General features: G+C 46.3%; 6 protein-coding genes across 6 annotated transcripts; 2 read left to right on the top strand and 4 right to left on the bottom strand.

Annotated features, from left to right (window-relative positions):
- Positions 1–1,066: 1,066 nt before the first annotated feature.
- Positions 1,067–3,572, top strand: F5147DRAFT_674414 (peptidase S8/S53 domain-containing protein). The gene is made up of 10 exons (XM_041435838.1): positions 1,067–1,510; positions 1,567–1,999; positions 2,053–2,225; positions 2,281–2,549; positions 2,599–2,674; positions 2,732–2,817; positions 2,873–2,882; positions 2,933–3,184; positions 3,241–3,262; positions 3,321–3,572. Exons 1-10 carry the CDS (start codon positions 1,088–1,090, stop codon positions 3,380–3,382), a joined length of 1,806 nt encoding a protein of 601 aa, XP_041297116.1. The 5' UTR covers positions 1,067–1,087; the 3' UTR covers positions 3,383–3,572.
- Positions 3,573–4,935: 1,363 nt separating this feature from the next.
- On the top strand, positions 4,936–5,402 carry F5147DRAFT_379775 (uncharacterized protein). The gene is made up of 2 exons (XM_041429472.1): positions 4,936–5,100; positions 5,153–5,402. The coding sequence occupies exons 1-2, from the start codon at positions 4,971–4,973 to the stop codon at positions 5,329–5,331; spliced, it is 309 nt and encodes a 102-aa protein (XP_041297115.1). The 5' UTR covers positions 4,936–4,970; the 3' UTR covers positions 5,332–5,402.
- A 1,704-nt stretch (positions 5,403–7,106) lies between these two features.
- Positions 7,107–8,431, bottom strand: F5147DRAFT_769157 (terpenoid synthase; the record flags this gene model as incomplete). The annotated part of the gene is made up of 6 exons (XM_041441026.1): positions 7,107–7,212; positions 7,271–7,536; positions 7,587–7,869; positions 7,925–8,099; positions 8,158–8,196; positions 8,260–8,431. The coding sequence occupies 6 exons, from the start codon at positions 8,429–8,431 to the stop codon at positions 7,107–7,109; spliced, it is 1,041 nt and encodes a 346-aa protein (XP_041297114.1).
- Positions 8,432–12,698: 4,267 nt separating this feature from the next.
- F5147DRAFT_758307 (uncharacterized protein) lies at positions 12,699–13,922 on the bottom strand (the record flags this gene model as incomplete). Its single annotated transcript, XM_041440398.1, has 9 exons — positions 12,699–12,752; positions 12,810–12,849; positions 12,973–13,057; positions 13,146–13,186; positions 13,240–13,394; positions 13,442–13,493; positions 13,523–13,547; positions 13,595–13,610; positions 13,665–13,922. 9 exons carry the CDS (start codon positions 13,920–13,922, stop codon positions 12,699–12,701), a joined length of 726 nt encoding a protein of 241 aa, XP_041297113.1.
- A 6,115-nt stretch (positions 13,923–20,037) lies between these two features.
- On the bottom strand, positions 20,038–20,461 carry F5147DRAFT_769153 (uncharacterized protein; the record flags this gene model as incomplete). The annotated part of the gene is made up of 2 exons (XM_041441025.1): positions 20,038–20,262; positions 20,315–20,461. The coding sequence occupies 2 exons, from the start codon at positions 20,459–20,461 to the stop codon at positions 20,038–20,040; spliced, it is 372 nt and encodes a 123-aa protein (XP_041297112.1).
- A 356-nt stretch (positions 20,462–20,817) lies between these two features.
- Positions 20,818–24,243, bottom strand: F5147DRAFT_743328 (uncharacterized protein; the record flags this gene model as incomplete). Its single annotated transcript, XM_041439598.1, has 10 exons — positions 20,818–21,380; positions 21,531–21,707; positions 21,757–22,195; positions 22,251–22,254; positions 22,400–22,575; positions 22,637–22,766; positions 22,849–23,077; positions 23,132–23,333; positions 23,387–23,901; positions 23,961–24,243. 10 exons carry the CDS (start codon positions 24,241–24,243, stop codon positions 20,818–20,820), a joined length of 2,718 nt encoding a protein of 905 aa, XP_041297111.1.
- Positions 24,244–24,293: the final 50 nt, after the last annotated feature.

The following is a 24,293-nucleotide window of genomic DNA, read 5'->3' as shown; positions in this document are numbered from 1 at the left end:
GCGGCAAGAGAGAAGAATCCACAACGAACCTCTTGGAAACCATCACAGTTGCACTCCTCGCTGAGGCAAATGACTCCGGGGATCTGCTCATGGGACACACAATGGTCCCATGAAGCGAGCTCGAGCTTCTGCTGTCTCCGTTCTAGTAGTTACTCATACTCGATATCGGTATGTGACTTCAGGCATCGAAAAGGATACCAAGGCTTCTATGAAGGCACACCAACAATGTAGTAAATTGTTTGGGGCAGTATTCGAGTGCGTATAACATGAGGCCTTTTGCGACCCATGATGATTTTGGCGACGCTGAGCTTTCGATGCCACTGTCACTGTAGGCCCATCAGTAAAACACCTGGTCCCTTACCTTACTTTTCTCGTGCAATAAGTAGAAAGTGCATGCATTGTAGCATGCGAACAACTTGTCTGATGCGAACAAACACTCTTAATTACATAAGGTAGTTACATGAACATCACGAAAAGTCATGTGATCTACGTGTATATGAATAAGGCCATATATGATATAGATGATCTTACCTCTCGCAAACCTCTCGTGTGGACAACGTCGGGCCCACGATCAGCACACGCAGTACTCATACAATGTCAATCACATCAAGTGATACAGGTTTATGGCTGTTTCATGCGCGAAGAGCACTCCTCAACAACACCTTGAGTTCTTCGTTGTGACGCAGTGAATATTTATATACTAGGAATCTCTTGTGTGTTGGCGGAGGATCATGGCAACTTTAACCACATGGTTTGCTCTACCCCAACCGTATGCTCTACTTCATGCATATGACAGGCAAGTTGCAATGGTGTATTTCTCCGAGATTAGCCTGAGCAATCGGGCTTGTCACGGTGGAAGCAAATTAATGGGCCAAACATAATGTTTCAGGTCTATCGACACGTATAACGAAGCCTTGTCATTTGCCAGCTTAGTGACAGAAGAACGTCGGCACACGGCCGGCCACGTCAATCAAACCATTGGATACGTATTCCATTGTCTTGGTTAATGTCGATCTCACTATATGTAAGTACTCGAGAAATTATCGTGAGTACCAACCCAGTTTGTGTTGTGCGCTGAAGCCTGACGATGAAGTTCGTCACTCTGCTTGTGTTTCCCTTCGCGGCTGCTCTCGCTAGCATCGTACCCTTCAAGGGCTGCCAGCAAAAGGTGAAAGAGAGTATCCACGGCCCACCCCGCGGGTGGTACAAGCATGCTCCCGCACCAAAGCACCACATGCTTGAGCTCAAGATCGCTCTCTCTCAGCCCAGGTTCCCGGAACTCGAGCAGCACCTCTGGGAGATAAGCGATCCTAGCCACGCACGTTATGGGGCGTACTTGTCGAAGCAGGAGACTGAGATACTCATGGCCCCCCACCCTGAGAGTCTGGCCGTCGTCAGCGAATGGCTTACCTTGCACGGTCTGGCAGAAGAAGAAGTTATCCATTCATCCGCACGCGATTGGGTCACTATTCGTGTCCCGATCGGTCTCGCAGAAGAGATGCTGGATACTGTGAGCGAGGCAATGCCACCTTCGGAGATTACAATGCATTGACAGTTTATTTCTAGACCTACCATGTTTATAAACACGCCGAGACTGGAGAGAGTATTGTCAGGACTACGAGCTACAGTCTTCCTGACATCTTGCACCATCATGTTGATCTTATTCAGCCTACGACCATGTTCGCTCGTTTCAAGGCATTCAAGAGCACACTGCACTGGACTAACCAGGCACAGCCTGCGGCGCCATCCCCGCCGGGCAAAACGATCACGGGGCCTGCAGGCAATCCCGTCGATGCGAGCTGCAACTCTACGATCACCCTTTCTTGCTTGAGACAATTGTATAATGCAGAAAAATATAAAACAACCGCCACAAACTGCAACAAGCTGGGTATCACTGGTTATCTTGACCAGTATGCCAATAATAAGGACCTTCAGCAATTCTACCAGGCCCAAAATCCTTCCGCTTACGGTTCGAATTATACTTTGGTTTCTATTCATGGTGTGTTGCAGTCCGGGCCTCGTCGATAGTCATATTGTTCATTTGCTTCACAGGCGGAAAGAACAACCAGAGCTATGCGGAGGCAGGTGGGGAAGCCAACCTTGACACTCAGTTTGGTTTCGGACTCGTATGGCCCACTCCTGGAACGTTCTACACAACTGGTGGCCAGCCTCCTTACATCCCCGACCTGCCGTACCCAAATAATCAAAATGAGCCGTACACATACGTGCGTTCAGACCATCACGATTGGGGTTTAATGTATTAATGGCTACGATCTTCAGTGGCTTGAACACTTACTTTCACAGAATGATATTCCTCAGACAATTTCTACCAGTTACGGTGATAATGAACAAACTGTCCCGTACACCTATGCGAACCGTGTTTGCGCTGGTATGGCGTCTCTCGGTGCTCGTGGTGTTTCTTTGTTGTTTGCCTCTGGTGATGGTGGCGTTGGCGCTGGTAATGGTGACCCTGCCATTCAGTTATGTAAATCCAATGATGGGCGCAATGTTACGGAATTCTTGCCTGCTTTTCCCGCTTCCTGCCCATAGTGAGTGGTATTTCTAATCAAGGAGTACAGCAACCAATTTGGATTACAGCGTGACTGCTGTTGGTGGTACTGTCAACATCCCAGAGACTGCCGTGTCTTTTTCTGGTGGTGGATTCAGCAACTATGTAAGTAATCTCTGCCCCACATGAAAACCTTCTGACCCATACATTACAATGTATAAGTTTGCTCGTCCTGCGTACCAGGAGGCTGCTGTCTCTGAATACTTAGCGATGCTCGCTCCCGGCACGTTCAAAGGTCTCTATAATTCGTAAGTCACTACAAGCTGGCGAACGCACAACGCACAATTGACTCATCATCTCTAGGACCGGACGTGTATGTTGACTCCTCAACTTGCGTAAATCTTATGGAAACCGTTTTTCTAGGCATATCCAGACGTGGCAGCACAAGCAGAATACTTCTCTATTATTTATCAAGGTCAGGAGAGTCCAATCGGTGGTACATCCTGTGCTTCGCCCGCCTTTGCCGCATTTGTATCCATGCTGAACGACGCACGCATCAATGCTGGAAAGACTCCTCTTGGCTTTTTGAATCCAATGTTATATTCCACTGGCTACACTGCATTAAATGATATCACCAAAGGGAATAACCCAGGATGTGGAACTCCGGGCTTCAATGTAGGTCATGTCTGCACGCCTTCAGGTCGCATTGCTGATGTGATACCTGTATGCAGGCCACTGTTGGATGGGATCCTGGTGAGTTCATGAAGGCAAACAGGGTTATGACGTGTCTACCTGCTGATCATACCTGTAGTCACTGGACACGGCACACCCAACTTCGAAAAATTGAAGGACTTGGTCTTGGCCTTGCCTTGAATTAAATCCACACGAAATCCATTTTGGTAGATAGCATCTACGATGGATGTACGTGCATCGTATACATTCACTCCTGTAGGGTTTTCACCGAATAATTTATATGAGCGAGCAAAATTATGTACTGCGCAGTTCAAGGCAGTAACTCGGACCGATGCTATATGATGGACAACAAAACAAGGACATTCGGAGCAGGAAACTGATGTTGTTTTAATCTTTCATCTCCGCATTCTTCTTGAGGTCTTCCCAAGTATATCATAAACCGGCACAGAACAACCACTTTCGAAGGAGCGCAAGAGTACAGTTATATGATATAGGCCCATCAGAGCGTCTAATCCCTTATTCCGGCGTCCGCGCGATCCATCACCACGATCTACACAAGTCAGTATTTCCAACAGCCCTTATTTCACTCACAGGCAGGCTGTGTCACTTGCATTGCAGTCCCTGGCGTTGCACCGATGAGTATTTCGGACCTCCGAGTATAAGGTTGCCTGTGATCTTCGGCGATGCTTGCGCGTGTCAGCCTGGACTCGGGGTCCGATGGTAGCTCCCATTCCCAAGCTCGTTGAGGCTTCAACGTTGCCCGTCTTAACAGCTCTTAGCAACGGTGAGTTACTAAATGATTGAGAACGTCCGGGAAACGGCTTTCGCGGCTGGCTCTGGATGGAGATTAAACGCTGCTCGATGGTGGTGAAACAGCTCGCGATCCGGCGGTGTGATGATGTAGTACGGTCTTGTGATATCGAATACTCAAATTTTGTCTTCTTGAGCCACACTACGAAGAAATCTTGAATTTCAAGTATGAACTAATTCAAATCATCATTAATGTCGTCATCATAGAGACAAGGCAGGAGCATCGAAGACTCGGAGCTCACATGAGTGGACGGGAAATATCGATCATGCACAAGGGTGGCAACAGGCACAAGGTGGTGATATAGTATCTGATAGATTAAAACAACGAGCAAGTCTACATCAGTATCATTTGGTAGTGCCACCGTTCCGTATATGCACTACAGCCTTTGTTCTATTCAGTACCCAGAATCTAATACCTTCATTTGTGACATTTTTCTATGCAATTATTCTCAATCGTGAAAAATGAGATAACAATCAGACCAAGTAGTGAAGAAGGTGGTTAAATATGAGCAAAGGTGTGACAGTGTAAAACATTAAGAGATGTGCGGATAAACGAAGACGAGGCGTACGGAGTCAGAACTGTTGAAGTGCTTGATGCAGCGTGCGTCTATTGTTAGAGATGAAACTGTCCCTATAACGCTGTCTGCACCTAGACTGGTGACCAGCCCGTCTATGAGGCAAACCGTTGATTTTAATATTGATAGGCCGAAATCAATTTTACACCACTCACCAACTCTGTTTGATATTTATCTTTGGAGTACCTAGTCACAAAGGCATAGCACAACTTCGAGATCGAAACATCATATCCACTGTCACGGTAGGGAATCGTCTAATTGTTGTGCATGTGTCGGCGGCCAATGACTCAGTAGTTTGTTTGGCCTCTAATCCAAACACTGAAATCATTGATGTGCCAACGGGTCGGAGTTTGACCCACTTCGGTTTAAATGATGCTACTGCAATGGCGCACGCTCAGTCCTGCAGGCCCGTCCAAGCTTTCTGCTATCGAATTCTCGTCACCAAGCAGAGTACATTCTATCAAGATATTTCCCAGACTTGCAGCCCTTTGGTCAGTGTCCAGACATCATCGCGTAAGTGCGACTATTTTTGATCATGTTGCATGATATAGAGATAACCATATAGTCGGCCGCACAGGACCAGAAGCGCCCTTTCTTGATGTATATTTCAATGCCTACCTCGTAGGCTCACTGGTGGACGCGAAGCAAAAGCTCGAGGCACCTACTAATGCACTCATGCCAACCGTCATTCCATACGCAGACGGTATAGTGGAAAATGCAGTGCCGAGTGAACACAAGCTCTGAGGCACTTTGAATGCCATTTATATCTTGTATTTTCAACTGAAATCTCAGTTCGCGACTTGTTCAACAATTGTATGTGGAGATTTTGAAACAGTATCGTGGCAATATAAGGTGAAGTTGTTTCAGATAGTCCACCCAAGCTAACTACTTATTCTCTCCTATCTCTACCCACCCATTCCTCTGTTCCCTTCGTGCATGCCTTAGATGCTGCAAAGGGCTTAGAGTAACGATCCAACTGCTCTTGCGAGGAATTTGCTGGCACTCATTCCCAATGCGTCCTCCCTTTCCCTCGTCATCCGCCTTATGTTCTGCCTCGAGCAACCTAATGATGATTGGAACCTCCCGGAATTTCCGCGTCTTTGCTCCGACCTGAACAAGAAATGGGTATTGATTGAGATACTGCATTCCGATCTTTGAGCCATCCTGTGGTGGATGTCATTTTATCAGATCAATCGCATCGTTTTGCAAAAAAGGTCTCAGAGGCTGCCGGTCCCAGGGTACGTCTTCCGAAGTTAATCCTCACCTGAACCCATTAACTCGTTTCGTAGGACGATGCACAGTCCTATCCCATTGCATGCATTCCTTCTCGCTCTGCTTCGCAGACTCCTGGATTTGCACATTCTTAGGTTGTTTTCACTCTCCCAACAAGCGCTCGAACTCGAGACAATATTTGACCCGTCAACTTAGATGAAGACGCTTTATTCACACTTTTGGATGCATCCACAAATCCCGATATATCGCGGTTGTTGAAGGCATCGTGGTTTCCTAATGTCTTACCAGCTGTCCTTGCGCTGCCGACGGTGAACCCCGAGATGAAGAAGGCTCATCCGCTGATCATTCGCCTGTAGTCTGGAAAGTAGGCTAGGGATATATTACCCAGTCTCTTCCCATCTCTACCGGTGTCAGGGTCATATTGATTTCTACACCGAACGGTTTTGTTGATGTGGAAGTCATGGTTGTGTTTCTGCGAGCGAAGTCGTGGTTTAAGTAGCCAATGGCTATATTCTTTGGATGCGTTCAAAGTTGAGCTGTCCCCGTGCATTGACGCTGATATCAAATTGAATGATGACAGCACTGAGCTGATGGTCAGTTCGCCTACGCTGGCAGTCCTGATGAGCTTGCAGAGATAAAGAGCGAGGGTTTCTTGCATGCGAGCATAGCAGTCTTCCTTGCATATATCGTAACGCGCTCCTGCACGGCAGTGCTACCTGTGCATCTCGTATATTCATCATTAAACTTTCCTTTTCATTCACAGGCCCACCGTCATGACGCAAGTTCCTGTAGAGCGCCAATTTCCATTCCCCATCAACCAGCTCCTTCAAATGCGTAGGTGAAATCCGTGGAATAAGGAGCGCAGCGATAATCCACAGTCAACGTTCGTTTCAAAAATAAATTCGATAATAGGAGAGAACTTCGCTCTGGTCGGGGGCTTGTGTGTGGTTGCTGTTACGATACCTTCAGCCTGATCGGATCCAGGGATCAGGTCTAGGAAGCACTCAGTTTTTTTTGCTGATAATGCAACGTTCGCTTCAAGCTAAAAGACACATAAATTCTATAACAGGAGAGAAATACGTTCTAGCGGGGGGCTTGGTGCGTGAGTACCGTTGTAATACATTTCTGCTATTTACAGTAGACGAAGGACGTAACAAACGAAAGGATTCGGAGAGGCAACAGCATGAGACAACATAGGAACATGTAGACGAATGGCAGCTAACAGATGATCTAGGGAAAATGGATTGAAACAAATACAAAAAACCCGTTACTGACCGCAGCGGCAATCAGTATGGTCCTTCGCCACCCGGGATGCTGGCTTTGCTGTGGACCTTTGGCCATAATGGGACGAGCCTACTTTCCTGTATCTCCGCAGTCATTGCGCCAAAATACCTGCAAAATAAATCATCGTAAATGACAATTCAATATATCATTGGGAAATTTTCAGGACCTTTGATTGTCGGAACTCCAACAATAATTTGCTCGCACACAGATTCCTAGTCCATCAAGGTACTCCTTGACTAGGATGTCGGTGGAAGGACCCCATGAAGGGATCTTCGCAAGACCGTTGATAAATCTTGTCTTAAGTTTGGTGTGATGGGCAGCTGCCCAACCCATCGCACTGCCTATGTCGAGGCCAAACTCTACCATGACAACGGTTATCAGCGAATTATAGTCGGTCCCGTCCGATTGTTCTTTGTTGTACGAGACCATGTCCTATTAAAATCGTCAGCACACTCGAAACCAGGTCTTTAGTATGACTTTACATTATCGACTTCAATCAAATCTGCAGCACATTCAATCATATCCACGATGGCGGGATGGTGATACACTTCATCAGGGAGATTCATCTCCATTCCACATAGTGCGAACCAAGGTAACATGCCACCTGACTCCCGTCGGTACTTGAAATGGTCATCGATACCGAGACAATGTTCTTGTTCGCGGTCAATAGCTTCGACAGCTACTGCACGAAGCCATGTCGTAAAGCTATCAATGAAGCGGGGATAACAAGTAGTGCTTATGGTCTGCATCGCACGAGCCGAACATCTAGTACACAAAATTCAGAATCATGTTCAAACAAGCACTGGCAAAGGGTGCTTACTGTCGCATCATTTCTCCAACAATGTATTCACCTTCTGGTCGTATCTTATGAGGATTGTGTAAGGCATCGATAACGATGTCTACTAGTCCTTTGGCATCTGCCGCAGTGATTCTATCGGTGACGTCGTCTACAACCAGTTGCACATCCAGGACTTCGCAACCGACTCGAAGATGTTCTACTCGGCAAGCATAAAGTCAAGGCTCAGTAGTGCGCGCCAGGGGTTGGATGCTAACCTCCTGATGCAGTGGGATGAGCCAGTGCTACCGCGTAAGCTACAAAAATGATACGGGTCAACGATCTTCAGAGGTACTACTAACATCATGGATAGCTCCAACCTGGATTACACTTGTCGAACGCTTTCAACAACTCTGGATCCAGAGTTTTGAAACTACGAAACCAAGCATCAGCTTCGATTTTCACAGCTTCGTAACGAGGGTTGACTGCGCGAAGCCATGGCCAGTTGGTCATGATATCCGGGAGGTAAAACATCTTTGGGCGAGCATTCATGACCTCTTATTTCTGAGATCAGTAATAGAGCTTATGAGTTGTAGGGGGACCAAGGATAAATGCCATGTCACATAGCGTCCCTTTTATACAAAATGTGAGGATAGAAATTTGTGTTAATTTACGGTAATTCACGGTGGTGAATTTGAAGGCCCCTGGGCGCATTGTAAATTTACCCTGACAGTTCCAAATTGACCGTACACTAGATGTCATCACTCCCGTCGTGTCTGGACTCTGGATGTCAAAGTTCAGTGGCTTGCCAAGCTCTTTCTATTTACACAATCGCAGCCGCCGAAGATAAGGACGAGGAACTTATCGGCCATGGTCATTGCCGTGCTTGCTTTAGTTGAGGGCCCGAGAAAAAACGTGAGGGAGGAACAAGCTTTAGTATGGTATGCGTGTACCGTGTATCTTATAGCCAGGTAAAATCGGAGAACTTTTAGGATATTTTGGTCCGCCATCATTAATAGGTGTGATACAGTGATCGTAGGCGTTGGGTGTTAATATTTAATATTTAATATTTAAGTGTTGAACTTCTTTGGCTGATCCTCATATCTTCCTCTCGGTTCTTGTTGCTTTAAATAGCCCCTCGGTTCTTGCCCCATAACGACTAAAAATAATTTGCACTGATCAGTTCCACACTGTCCAATCAGCGATATGAACACAACGCGTCATCGAAGAGGTGTTGCGTCATAAGTAGCGTCACATGCTGCGTCAGAGCAGGCTTACACTGCCTCATTTTCGAACCGAATTGAACTCATCTCGAGGTCACCTCGTAACACTAGTGTCGGATGCATTCTCATAAGTGCGCTATCTCGGTGAGTGCTGCCGGCGCCGCAGTACTTTCGGTTCTGAATCTGAATCTCGTGTATCATCGATACTTCGCGAATTAACACCTCATGATCACCCTCCGCGATCGACAATCCCTGGACCACCCGAGGTAATCACTTACGAGTATGTAGTGCCTCAGTAGCATAATCAGCCAATGGAAATCGTTCATCGTGCGTAACTCGACCAAAGATTAGTGGGACTCTGAGAGTAGGTTTCAGGATTCTCTGGCGGCCTGAGCTCCTCAAAAGGCTCGCATTCACACAAAATTCTTATGCCATTCTGCCAGTGGTTAGCAATAGTATAGTCTTACAACGTCTTGGAAACGCCCGACCATATGGGACAGAGAGCTCGTTTCGACGTCAGTCATGCATTGCGAGTATTCTAAAACTGAAGACTGGCATCATCAAACCGAGTTGCGGCCTGTAGCGAGGCTGAGCGGCTGGGAGGCAAGGGCGACGTAGCAGGGAACTTAGAAACGGTCAAATCAACTCTAAAAACGAGATAAGTAGATATTAGACGAATATTCCATGGATCGCAAGGCTGTAGAGGAGGAACTGAATTGGTTCGAGAAGTAAAGTGAAAGAGTTTGCGGACATAGCGAAGGAAAGTAGGTTATTGATGGTCTATGGTAAGTGAATGGATCTGATGCCTGGAGAAAGAGGATACAATGACAGGCCATCTCGTTGGGGTTCTGCGTACGATGGCATGACAATGGGTTGTGTCCGACTGTTATGATTCATGTGAATGGGCGTAACGTGAGAATAATAGTGGGATGCATACTTCAAGTAAATGCTGGAGAGTAGCATCGGTCTTCGAGAGAAGGTTAGTTTCACAAAATATGAATTCATGCGTGCCGATGCGTACTTTGTGGAGGGTAGACTGTATAGCAAGTAGAACGGGGGTCAGTTTGTGTATATAGACGTTGGATTCATCGTAAAAAAAAGTGCAAGCCAGTCGAAGTGAGTCAGGTGAGAATATGAAAGCTTCCAGGACAAGTTCGCCGTCAAAGGAGGCAAAGAACTGTCGGAAATAGAAGGCACAAAGCTTCATGGTTTTGTCATAGGAAGTATTGTCGAGGAGAACGTTGTCAAACAAGAGTGCAAGAGCACTGAGGTCGGTGTGCCCTTGGAAGGGAACTCCGATGGACTTCAGCGTCGACGCGTCGAGTCCGTAGATTAATACGGAAATCGTGGCTCTGAATCTTGAAGTTGATAATTAATGCGCCTGGCTTAGCATCCATAGCAGTGCACGGCGAAGAATAGTCTGTACAGATCAGCATCAAGTATTGGATGCCATGCTACTGAGTTGCCTCCTTGCTCTGTATCCTAATTCAGTACCATTCTAGTAGCAGGAGATACACCACGAAAAGCTTAACCTGGATTCTAGTTCTGGACCGCATTCAAGTTTCTAGCGGAACCGAGTCCCTCGCATCCATCAGTGAATTGATGAGACTTTGGTATTGTAGCCGTGCGAACTAGGGCTGCACACCGTCGCCGTAATAGACGGTTTGTACGGCGACCGTCGACGGATACGGTTGCCGTACCGGCTGGTCTGCAAAGGGAGGCAGACAGGTACGGTGTACGGCTTGGCCGTACACCGTACAAACCGTCTTCCATACGGCCGTCGACGGTACCTTTACGGCTTATACGGTCGGAACAGGGTGCCGCTTTACCCGGTAGCTTCTTGCCCTGAACCGCCATGCCCTGCACCACCAACGACAACGACAGCGACGAGTCTGATGGCTTTCTGCATGTGCTTTACACTAATGGAAGCATCACTGTCAGTATGTTTGTTACAATATTTACTGAAATATGCAGTTGCAAATTGACTCGCTGAAGAACGACCTACATGCCCTATATAAAGCTGACTATATCGCTACATCCGTTGCACGGGACTGCACACCATCTACCAGCACAGGCCGCCATGCAAATGTGTCAGATGGCAGAATGTCCCCATCAAAGGTGAACTTTACAGCGAGGTATAAGAAGCAGTCGAATCTGTCAGTGGACGAATTCGAGGAGTATCTGAAGCTTCCGCAAGAGGACTTTGACCTTTGTGACCCCATTCAATGGTGGGCAGGTCACCGAGCACAATTTCCGAACCTCTCTCGACTTGCGCGTGATATCCTTTCAATACCTGGTGAGTACTTACTCCATGTCCCAGGTGTCTGTACTTAGTTCTCTTCTTTGTAGGATCTGCTGTTGCTGTTGAACGAGTTTTCTCTGGTGGTCATGACACGGTTTCACTGCGGCGCGCTAGTCTCAAGCCTGAGACTATCAGGACATTGATGCTCGTGAAGGCGAGGCTTCGTTTGGGTCGTTCATAGTTGATTTGCATTCCATATGTACCGTACACTGCCGTATACGTCCGTATAATTCACTGTACTGTACCGTCCACTTCGTCCACCACCAATGTCATGTACGGTGTACGGGTTAGCCATATACCGTATTTATACCGTATGTATATGGCCGTCTACCGTATACGGTACGGTGTGCAGCCCTAGTGCGAACTGTAGAAGAATATAATTCTGCTCTACTAAATATGCTCATCTATACTGTGAAAATTTTGAGTTGTAGATACATAGCCATCAGTGCCTGCAAATTTAGAGTCACATGAGTAGTGCACAAAAATATGATGACATTCCTGCATTGCAGTCAATGAGGGGTGGTAGTATACTGGTGGCAATCATTTTGAGTATTGTCATTTTGTCTTACTTTGCTTTGCATTATAATCTCATCTAAGACATTCCCGTGGGAGGTGCCTTTATCACTCGTCAACAAATGTAGAATAGCGTGTGACTTTGTAATGAAGTTGTGACCTGTGGCAGTGAACATCAACATAGGACGGTGGTGTACTTCCCTCATACCTCTCGGATGCTCTCGTGTTTCGTCACGTATGGTTAGAATTAAGAGACCATCCAAGACCTTGTTGTGGGAGGTGCCTTTAGCACTTGTCAACAGATATAGAATATTATTACATTTCATAACAAAAATATAACATGCTGTCACCGCAGCAGGCAAGGCTCAGCAGCGCACTTTTCTCAATCTCGTTGATTGTTCTAGTTTTGCCTGATTTATCTTTTGATTTAAGATGCTATTCAGGACCTTTGTGTCTTTTGGGACCAGTTAACAAATCTAGAATAGCATTAGACTTCGTAACAAAATTGTGACATGCTGCCACCAGCACCACTTTTGCGATGGTTCTTAACCTTCTCCAGCATTGTCAGGGCTTCTCCAAGCGAACTTTTAGCAGACAGAAAAGTTTAAAATCGAGTACATTCGCTAATTCCCACCAGGAAATTTAGATACAAAGAAACAGGAGAGCCGAGAGTAAAGCAGTCAGGCCCACATCTATGATTTAATTGTCCTAGGAAAAGCTCTAAAAGTTAAATTCAAAGGACTCAACACGGACTACACATTACGCCACAATAGAATCCCCCCTAGCAAACGAAAGGTTTCCCAACTTGGCCATTGGCGTATACTTTGACGATGAGCTATCATCAATCACTGACAGTGAGACAAGTGTCAGATGCGAAGACACGAACACTGACCTTTATCGACACATAAGTCCCAGTGACACAGATGGAAGTGCTGGAAATAATAGTCAACACTGTGAGTGTGGTCCTGATTGGTGGTTGTTCCAGCCCGTCCATGCCACCTTCGAGATGATATGTGTCATGTAACCAGAAGAATTCGGCCAAACCCTACGTGTACCATGCGGCAAAGAGGGCTGCCACGATGCCAATTAGGTAGGATAATATTGGGACTGTGATGGCGAGAATTGTGGCAATAGCTGTGCCTGCAAAACACAGCAGAGTCCAAACCGTCCACCCGAGTAAGGTATGCGAATGGACGTGTTCTGAATGATGAAATATGCAAACAAACACCAGCTTTGTAGCTGGATGAGTGTATTAGTAGCCCGGAAGAGCTTCCCGAAAAAGAATTAGTGAGGACTAAACGAAACAGCAAGGCATCACTGACCACAGGAAATTTGGGAGAGCAATGGCAAACACTGCCTTTGCCCATACCATAGGAAGAGAAAAGAGGATCGGGGACTGGATTGTGTTTCCAATGTTGACATACATGACTACGCTGAAAACGAATACTGTAGCGAAGCCCTGTAGACACCATGCTGCCTGAAAATGGCCTTCAGTCACAACATCGAGTACAGGAGCGTTCTGACCTTTATCATAGTGCCCTCGGGTTTATGCATCTTATATATCAGAATAAAGAACCTGTCATAGGTCAGTTTCAGCAGGAATACCATGCCAAAAGTCGCATGAAGTGCCCTAGTAAAGTATCTAGGAATGCTGATTAACATCACAAAATTCCGTACCTGCATATGCAAAAACCTAATGAGCAGATAAGCAATGCTAAGTTACTCGAAGACATAAGAAGGTACCCACAGGATTTGTGACAGCCAAGAAAGCATTGAAAAAGTTACCAATACTCTTTGAATGCTTTGAAGATCTGACATGAGATGGACGAACTGCTTGCGCCATGTGAAGAGTAGTTGGATTCATGCGAGACTCGTCACCCTGGATGCGATGCCGCCTGGTATTTTTCGTTAGTGGTGTTGCGTGAGTGAGAAGTGGAGAAATACCGAGACAGCAGAGGCCCAAGAAACGCGAGTTCTCGAGGACTTGCATGACACCAGGCGACATGAAGTAGAATGAAAGGCCATTGAACAATATGTGCTCTATGTCTTGATGGGAGAAACCTGCCAGATGAATCAGGTAAGATCCGAAGCAACGCCCAACAAGAGTCAGATGCACATGCGACTGGAGGTGATGTTCTCCCAATTCACTGAAAAGTTGTTCCAAAGGAATATCCAGAGTGTGGGGTCACAAGTGGTTTGCTGTGGATGGTTGTTAGCTGCACCCTATACCTTAGCTTAATGAGAGCGTAGCGCCTACAGACGTATGTGGACTTGGCACCTTGCCAGAGAAGAAAGATGCCAGCGTTTATTGAGTCTAGCCAGTTTGGCCTGCGGGGTGGGCGACAGGGGGGACTATACCGGGAGCGAAGCAGGTCTCCATGAGTTACATTACACAGTTGCGTATGAGCAAATTGAAGGAAGGCTGGCAGTGAACTAGTGGTACTTGCCGTCTGGAATTGGACGATTCTCGCTGGCAGTGACGAGAACGGTCTTAGTTGTGGAGAAGGTTCTTCAATATTCAATATTCAATGCTGTTCAACTTGAAGCTGTTGATGCTTATGCGTAGCGGGTACAGTATTACATCATTCATCACGTGATATAAGTTGAGAACTCGAAAAAGTACACGGACTCTCCTGCCTTCAAGCTAACGTTCGTCGTCCTCTACTACTACACCCGGGTACCCATTCTAACCGCATATCGTGGTGCAGCTTCTAGTTGGTGAGTGATATGAAGTGGATGTATCGGGGCTCATTACCTTGTTAATAAAGATGTCTTTCAATGTGCTTTGTCATCATGACTTAGTACACACTCAGGGAAACACCACGCAAAAAGATGGGGACCACCCTGACATACGCACGTATCATAACTTGTACTGTCCTCTTTCTCTCGCTGGTGCTATTTTTGAAGGCAGAGCAGCCTGTGACGGATGTCATTGAGAACTGTGCATATCCAGGTATGTCATTCGCTGTTCCATAACGGATCTCCTGCTGATGCATAACCAAGATATGCTAAATGTATATCTCTTATTCAATGTTTGTTGGGTTGGTGACATGGCTCACATCTGTCCCGATCTGAGGGTGTTTTGGCTTATGACTTGCTTTTATCTAGCTATTCGTCTCAAATCTGTACTACTTGTGAATCAAATCAGATAACTCTTATATCCTGACGGTGACGCTCAGTGCGCTATGGCCCATGTACAGCCATGATGCAGCCCGAAAGCTATGATAAGTGTGGTGAAACCTTTGGACTAGTGGCCTGAGAGCCGGACAGAACAAATCGCCCTTCGTGAGCCATTGAGTGAAAGCGATGGAGCACAGAATGATGGCGATCTAGCCTGAAAACGAAAAGTGGCGGCAGGTACAAGCTTCGACGATCCTAGTGAATTAGAAGGACATAAAATTGTCTTCCTTGCCTTCCCCATCTTCCATCTCCTGATCATCTGAATCCTGAGCATCGGACTCCTCACTGTCACCATCATCACTTTCTCCTTCATTGTCGTCATCACTCTCTCCTTCATTGTCGTCGTCACTCCCACCCTGCTCAACATCGCCCTCGCAGGGTTGGATGCTATGCTCGCACGGTGCATTGTCCATGAGTTCCGCATTGGCACAATTTCGTAATATCTCCTGCACGACCATTGGATGCCCTATTCCATGAGGTGTATAATGCATAAGCATATCCCGGTCAACAAAACTGAGCGAGCTACGGCTTGAGTCAGGATAACAGGGTTGGAGGTTTCGCTTACATTCCAATGTAGTATGCCTCCCAATCATCTAAATCACCACTCTGACAAGCGAATGATTTTTTGTAGCGAAGGGAGGTGGTTCCGCGCCCAGAGGCAAAAGCTGGAATGAGGTGCGCACTTCGGATTACCTGACCTGGATCAAGAAAGCCAAAGGCATCGTGGTCAGACTCGTCAATGAAAGCAACCTTTGGCAGTTTAGCGCAACTCATGCCTGACCGGTGGTCTGCCAAGGGTGCCATCCATCTAACATAAAGAACCTTGATTTGGTGTCGTTTCATTGTAGCTTCGACATTCAGCCATGCATCTACATGATAGATGCCGAGAACTCGGGCATACAAATATGGATGTTGTGGCCTGGTTTCGCTGGATAATACCATAATATCAGAGTGGGTCCGAGGATTGACGGTGTCGTACTCTCGTCGAAGGTCATAGGTTGTGTAATGGACCTATGAGGGCGAACACTAGCCTGAGTAGGCTAGCAAGACTCAAGGGGTGAATCAAATACCTGCATGGTCTGGACTGAGTATAGTCTACTGTCTGATATTATGACAGAATTGCACTCCTCATCTGTGAACACGTGGTCGCAATGGGTGATGTCTAACTTGCGCAGACGATATAGTATATGATCCTTAAGCCTCGGTATGAACGCCTGGGCCTTAGCATGAACGATATGAACAATAAGAGGAGCCAGGACCTACTGCTACAGCCGGATCATCACCATGATCTCGAAGAAAAGTGAAGATATGCAATGGGTTATTGTAGTTCTTCGGTATGTAGTGGTGATCTTTGAACCCTACAGGCAAGTCGACCGGCACCTGATTGCTAGTGTATAGACTGTGGTCTGACTCTGCGACTCGCCAAAGGATACGACGACAATGCTCGTGCTTAGCAAGCTGTGCTGGGGTATCTATTTTATTTGTTAGTGGATAGAAGGCCTTCAATGCTCTGTGCGCCAATTCTCCCTGCCCAAAATCAAATTAAGATGGGAAGGCAATAGTACAGCAGACGTTCACCTACAATTTGTGATGTAAAGGAGTCTGTGGTCCCAAAGAGCCATATTGACTAGAGATAATCACCCATGGCGTGAAATTTGTACGTACTCAAATTGAATTTCTTAGTCTTTCGGCTGTTACTCGTAGTGTCTGGGTTGTTGACACATGAGCGTTCATGGGCGGCCTTGCGATCTCGAGCGGCCTTTTCTTTTGGTAACTCCAAGGTAGTGAAAGCAGCGCAGGTAAAGTCTCGGAACTTGCGTAGTTGACGGGAGAGCCGCTTGAAGGTCTCATCTAAAAATGACAACGTAGTGTCGGAATGGATTCTTAGTTTGGCCAGGGCATGCCATAGGGCAAACCTGTACAAAAGAGATTGTACCAGCTCATCATGGCTTTCTGGGAAAAGCCCCTCGAAGACTGGCATGACACACTGAGATAGATGTCAACAGCGCACATCCACAACTCAACTCGATCAATGCGACATACTTGTAAGATATCCTCAAAATCTCTCGCTGCGAGTCTTTTTATTTCTGAAGTGTTGTTTGAAAATTTCTGTATGATTCCATTACCATATGATGGAACATGGCGAAATCTGGTTTCAGTGCCATCACTTATTAAATCAATAAGGTGAATAAAGGTGAGGGACGAACCTGTTGTCAAGAGTTGCGACAAGGTGTTCGCCACCCGGACATGCATAGAGTAGACGGATGAGGTGGGTAAACAGGGCCTTCCAAGTGCCCAGCTCACATTCGTGCATGAAATCGACCACCAGCATGCGAAAGGTATCGAATCCTAAATGTCCCAGTTTTTCTGCAAAAGTGTTCTGGTAAAAAGTCAGGTAGTAATCTAAGACCAATGAATTCAAAGGTACTCACCACCGTTGGCACCCATGAACCTTCTCCCAGAGTTGCCTGCACCTTTGAACCATCGACGGTATTTCCCAACCCATAGATGAACCCCTGGGCACTTGTCACCCTGTCCAGACAGTAAGTTTGGAGGTTACCTATACGACTTCGCATATCTTTCAACAGGCCCAGGAGATAGAAGGAGGCTTTCGGCGTGAGGCAGCGTGGACATGGGCAAGATCCCATGTCCTTTATTGTTGCTATCAAAACCCTAGGAAGTCGAGTTTCATTTCAACGAGGAAGACAAAGTAAAAAGTGCGCACTTTTCTGGGTAATCTGCGGAGTAAGTAAATATGCGTGGAAATACCCATCTCAGTATACTATCCGGACACTGTAACACAATTCCATGACGGTATGCTTCAAGAAAGTCTGCGTCCAGTAAGTGTTTCCAACAGGCATGAAATAAGTCCTGCCGACAATGTGTGTGGAGGGCAGCTATCCCGGTTTTCGATATCCGAGGTAAGCTGCTGAGGACATCCTTGACACTATCCGGAAGCTGAAAATCTAACATGAGATGTGTATGAAGCTAGAGACCGTTAACGTATCGAAGGTAGAAACACGATAAGATGACATGCACCAGATTTAGGTGCTGAGCGTGCATACTTGGTTAGATTTCCAAAGTATAGGTAAAGGGGCCAAGCCTTCGCCGTTCCAAAGGTTGCAAGATGAGTCGCATCGGAGAAGAACATAAGTCCGGCAATGACACACTCTAGTGTGCAATTAGGTTCTCTCGGCTGCCGCTGTAGGTCATCCTGAGCCTGTAGCCATGAGTCAGATGTATACAGCTCATCAAATACCCATTGGTGGCTGTCATCAAGAGGGTCCTTCCACAGTCGCTTGAAAGGAAGTAGGTGGAACGCGTTAGCTTGGATGTCGGTGAATACGGAGCGGATGACTCCTAGGAGCGGTTGATAATGAAACCCCGGAACGGTGAACGACTTGGAAGGGTCATCTCTTGACTTAGTAGGTATGTCCAGAGTGATATCAGCTTCTAACCAGTCATCTGGGAAAGCACAAGTCCTCTTTTCTCCGTCATCATCGTGGTCTAATGCACGCAAGCTCTTCCTCACAGAAAATCCATCGAGGTCCCTTGGATTAAAGTCCTCCGCTTGAATCACATCTTTAACTAAGCGCGACACCTCAGCCTCCGATTTATAATGACTTCCAGAGTTCATCCAAGTCATGAGGCGGTAGGTGGTCATATTGGGGAAGGGATGAGGTGGCTTGGGAGATGTATCAGGCCTTTGGGCGTAATGTCCGTCAGTAGCCATTGGACAGGACTTAGCGAGTAGCGAAGACGGGATATATTTATCAGGCTCAAAGGAAGGTCGCCTAGGATATTGTCGATAAAGTCCAAAAGCATTGAGCGCAGTCTGAAGAGAATCCCGCAGAGTCAAAAGGACTCTTTGGATTCTGCACTGAGGCAGATTCTGAGTTTCGGTCGCGGTATGATTCCAAGAAGCATCCGAAATGTTAATGTCTTCGTCAGCAGGTAGAACATCTTCAAAATTTCTTGGGATCGGCCCGAGATTCTGTCGCGAGGAATGTAGAACTAAATTGGCTTGCGATTTGAGTGCTGTGTACAAGACGATGGGAAGGTTCACACCTCAGATGTCATGGGCCCGTTCACCAGCATCCTCCATTGCAACATCAAAAACTTGGGGGTCTTGAAATGTAAAGGTTGAAGTACTAGTAGCGTGAGCAGTGCTGCCTGCGACGATAGCAGGCCCAGGTGACGACTTGGACTCGAAGCTACTACTGGAAGATACCCCAGATTCGCACTGAGCTATGGGTTTCAAGCAACAATCCTTGGTAAATTGGATCGGCCCAAGCTGTGATGGGAGGTAGTAGGAGAGTCATATGAGGGTTTAGTAGGGTAAATCATGTACAGTATGAAGTTAGAGACTTACGCTAGGAACTGTACCGCTAGTAGTTGTGAGCTGCGAGGACTTTTGCAAGGTTTGAATGGACCCTCTTGCCCGGTCTCGCCTTCTCTCCGTAGCTAATGTGCTTGCCTTCTGGTAGTGCTTGCAGACCGAGCGGTGTCTGCTAAGTCCACGAAAATCCGTACCCCTCTCCCAAGAGCAACGTGGTGCACCGCAGAGCACCATTGAGACGACGAAGATAAGCAACAGAATGCCGGGCCAAGGCAGTTGAGAAAGACGCATCTGACGACTTGACTTCAAGCTCTGGCGGCAATAATATAGTTGCGTGCGACAGTTTTGTCCTCTTTCAGACATTACCATATACAGTTTTAACTGACAAGTCGTTCATTTGCCAAGCATAATGAGCAAGTAAGGGATACATTGTCGGGTTCAGATCCTAGTACAAAGTTGATAGCGGAATGTAGATAAGCGGAATAGTACGGTATATGGAAACATAAAGAACAAGACAAGTGATGCGATCACCTGCTAAGATAAAATATCCTAAAACTAGTAGGAACTTCAATGAGTTTGCTACAGAAAAATTAAAAAATCCCTAGAATGAGTGACTGCCAGGCTTGTAATCCGGCATTAGACAACATGCCCTGCTAGCTCTCTGTGCCCATGCATCCTCCTCACACTTTAGCAGTGTCAAGAATTGGGTGTACTGGCGCACATGATTCTGCACCGCAAGATAGCTCGAATGCACTGTTTCGATGCATAATTTCGTAAACAGTGCGTCCTGCTCATCAGCTTCTGTCTCGATTCCATCGAGCACCATCTTATAACAAGAAAGTCAGTGCCTGCTACTAAGTGCAATGGGAAGATCCAACCATATATGTCTGCATCTCTCGCTTGCGCCCAGCAGTTTCGACCTGGAAAATTGGACCGGCGAGTTCAGGCATGTTGCCTGTGATGTCACAAAGAGAACCCCCGATGTGGTAGGGTGACGATAACGGCGTTGTTGACGGTGGTGACATTCTAACTCTAATATTATGTATGGGTCTAAAACGTTGAATGAGCCATGATATAAAGATTGAATGAGATATTTGATCGGAGCCATCGGGGCTTTAAATGGTGGAAAGCCGAGCAGTAGGACTCTGAATACCACTAGATTCAATCTAGTACATCAGTAAAACACCACGTTGCTTAAATTAACTTATTTAGAACTTACTCCACTTGGTTTGGCGCCCAAGTATGTCAAGATGTCCAAGGTCTCGATTTGACTTGGAGGGTGACTTGAATATCTTAACATCAAGCTGACAAAGACACTCAGAGCTGAAAAGCATTTTTAAGATAATTTTTAAACTTAAGTGTTGCAAGAAAAATGAGTGTATTAAGATGCCAGCATGAAAGCATGGTGATCTATGAACCGATTTACATAGAATCCTCGATAGACATCCAGAGAATCGTAGAATTGAAGACCGCGTGGTACGAACTGCATACCGAATATTGGGAGTAAGTGAGCACTACGAATGATACTGTCAATATGGATGATTGACAGATCACGAGAGCCATCTTCGTTGAAAGACAGTGCCACCATCCACATTCCTGTGAGCTCGTCTCGTTCCTCAGTGATGCGATAGAACCAGTGAATGAGGGCACATGGATATGTGCAACCGTTAGTGAAAGTGAAAGAAAAAAAGCAGAATATTTGAACAACAATCATGCTTAACATTCCATCATGCCTATCATCCATGTTGACAAAGGCACAGTCAAAGCGGGCTGGTCCGTTGCGCCACGAAGGCACAGCATGGATGTGCTGATGGCGCATGCCAGTGATTCCACTTGGATCACTGGGTGCAACAAAAGTTGCAGCGGCTGAATGGAAAATCTTGATTGGTCCCATGTAGGATGGACAGTCACAAAGTGGAACGTCGGCAGAAGAATGGTGGTTGTCTGCATGTATTTGGTCGTACAAGAAGAGACAAATGAGGGTTGGGAATGATGGGATGCCAAGTTCACCTGCGAGATCAGCAACGGTGCGGGCGCGTTTTCATTCTGAATGTTGTGTTAAGAAAGAAGATCACCAAAAGGTTGAATACACACAAAGAGTCCGTGCTAACTGCACATCAGCAATGACATCCATGTCATCCACGATGCCCTGATCCTCAACATCGTCGAAGTCGTCACTCTCAATAGCAAAAAGATTATTCCCTGCACGTGCTTGGCTCTGTTGGACCTCCAGGTCTCCATCATCATTGCCAATATATGAGGGATTCTCAACTGGAAATTCAATGAGTAAAATTCAATTAAAATCATACAGACCATGTACAAAATGGATTGTAGTAGCTGAAGGTGCAAGACCCTTTGAGCATGCCACGCATCGTAAAGTCAACTCTTGCTGCTGTGATTTTGTCCAGGCACTGATTGGCAAGGAGCATCTGGCTGAGTGCATTGTACTTGCTTGAACATCGCCATGGTTGCTTTACTGCCTTGATATGTTTTGATTCCGTGATCGACAAGCAGAGGCCATTTGGAGCACCAAACATTCGGATGAGAGAGTGTTGTTGGGGTAGGGAAATGTCGAAACGGACACCGGTAGTCTGGAAAATGGTACGGTAAGTATGAAAACGCCTAAGGGCATCATTCAGCTCTGCAAGAGTGTCGTCCGTAACCACATCCACGCGCACGATGTAGCAGAACTCTAGCAAGGCTCGAAATGCCCGAACCATATCGTCTGGTACATGGCCTTCAATTGCTAGTAGATAGACCTAGATAAACAGTTGTGTAAATTTAACAAATGCAAGATAATTAAAGCACAAAAACATATCTTCATCAGTGCCTTGGAGTCATCGCCCGTCCATTGTGAGAATCCACGCCCTTGTGGAAAGTGTCATAGGCCAGGGAAGGGTGGTGCGGCAGCAATTCTAGTGTATTGTCAGTCATCATGATAGACAGTGGCAGATTGAAAGTACCTTCGGTCAATATCATCTAAAATTGCCTTGGCACGTGTTTTTCCATGCGTGAGTTCGAGGTATTGACCCACCCATTCAACAAGGTGATCCTTGAATGTTCCTTTGATGAGCTGGTGCAGTATGTTGGGGGCGAGCAACTCATGAATGTCAGCACGAGGAAAGTCATTGGTGAAGGGCTACGAAGTGCGACAGTTAATGCGATCACAACCACGCACAAATGATGTGGGGGGAACATACCACTAGCTCGCCAATAATACCATACTCATCCCAAAGTATACCAAAATCGACAGAATCCACAAGCGCATCAGTGTGTTCACATGACCAAGAAATGCTTCCTTCATCAAGATTTGAGGGAAATGCAAGGCATCTGCAAATGTAAATGAGACTCAGCATAAAATGAATGCGGACGTGAATAGGTGGTGTCCTGAGGATCTCTGGTAGCCACTTACCTTCCACACCAATCTTTGACCATGCACACCAATACCACCTGCTCTTCGTAGTCTGCAATGTAGGGTCTGAGTCCATATATAATGCGCTGGTAGTGTCCATCACCACATTGTGTGACTTCTGGAGTCGTCATTCCAGGTTTGAGATTGGCAAAGATCTTCGACAATGAGGAGTGAAACAACTGCTTCTTGAACTTGCGGTATTTTATGTCATCTGAATTCTTTTTTTCTGCTGTATACAATAGTGTAAACATCAAAGTAGATTGGGAGAGAAACTGGTACATACTCTTAGGGATTGCCAAGAATCCAACCAGAGCCAATGTGTTGCGATGCGCCTGCTGAATATTATTGTGGACGTTTCCAATCAAAAGATACAAAGGATAGTAGTCATTTTGACCGGTAGCGATGGACACTGTTGTCTTGTTGCTGCCTATGATGATGGGAACGAAAGCTGCACCATGTGTTTGTGGGTCCTGTGAAATTTCGTCCTGTACATGACATCAACATAAGAATGTAGTACTACCAGACACAAAATACATACTGCTTGCTGCCAGGCCCAGTCTCCTGACATGAAGTCCTTATAGCGGCATTGCTCATCCTTCTCCTGAAATTCACAGTAGGGTGTATAATCTATTCCACCTTTGAAATCCGGATTTGCAAGCATGTTCTTGGCAACAGTATGAGGGTCCCGGAACCAAACCTCGTATGACTGTTCCATCCAGAGCAGACACTCTCCAGTGGGTTTATTGCTGTTGTACTTCAGGGAGAAGTTTTCCCATGCAACATCACCTAGCGGTGTTGCGTTGATAGTATTGTATAAGTCCCTGTAGTCAGAAAATGGCAGATTGTCATGATGAACAGCGGAAGTGATTCCCCACAAGTAGAGAATCTTGTTGATATCCCCAGCAGACATCTGGTTTTCAGTGTATATAAAATCTGCACACTCAAACTCTAGTCGGTTGCGATACGGAGTCCAGTTGTCAGGACTTTTTGCCATGTATGGTGGAGGAGGAGTACCAGGATTGAGAAAGTTGCCATTCTCATCACAAATACGACCTGTGGGTATAGGTTTTCATCAGATACAAGCTGGTACTGCAGCATGACCATCGACTTACCAGTCAGCGTCTCGTGATAATCCTGAATGAGTCCATGCTTTAACTCCCAGAGCTCATTGTTAGTGCGTCTCGGAGCTTCTTCGTCTTCGATTTCTTCAACAGAAGCACGTTGCGTGCATTGCAAACCAGGATGGGTAAACAAGTGGCTATGGGCCGAGCTTTGATGACACTTCAGCCCAGAGGCATTTTTCAACCAGCATTTGCAGCCTGGGTAGGAACATTGAATGTGTCGGGCACTAAATGCCTGTCGTTTGAGTTGCACATGAGGGATCTTGTCCAGCATGATGGATGGGAAGAATCCCAGAAAACCAACTGAAAAGCCTGAACCATTAG

Source organism: Suillus discolor (genome assembly GCF_016758755.1).
Source record: "Suillus discolor strain FC423 chromosome Unknown F5147scaffold_7, whole genome shotgun sequence".
NCBI classification, from domain to species: domain Eukaryota; kingdom Fungi; phylum Basidiomycota; class Agaricomycetes; order Boletales; family Suillaceae; genus Suillus; species Suillus discolor.
The sequence above is the reverse complement of the archived record's forward strand: the minus strand, read 5'-3'. Positions and strand labels throughout refer to the sequence as shown.

Bases quoted from the DNA above. Each gene is read 5' to 3' on its own strand.
- F5147DRAFT_674414 (XM_041435838.1), top strand. From the start codon at position 1,088: ATGAAGTTCGTCACTCTGCTTGTGTTTCCCTTCGCGGCTGCTCTCGCT. The intron at 2,675-2,731 runs GTAAGTAATCTC...ACAATGTATAAG, and splicing joins GTGGTGGATTCAGCAACTAT to TTTGCTCGTCCTGCGTACCA. The intron at 3,185-3,240 runs GTAGGTCATGTC...ACCTGTATGCAG, and splicing joins GTGGAACTCCGGGCTTCAAT to GCCACTGTTGGATGGGATCC.
- F5147DRAFT_379775 (XM_041429472.1), top strand. From the start codon at position 4,971: ATGGCGCACGCTCAGTCCTGCAGGCCCGTCCAAGCTTTCTGCTATCGA. The intron at 5,101-5,152 runs GTAAGTGCGACT...ATAACCATATAG, and splicing joins CAGTGTCCAGACATCATCGC to TCGGCCGCACAGGACCAGAA.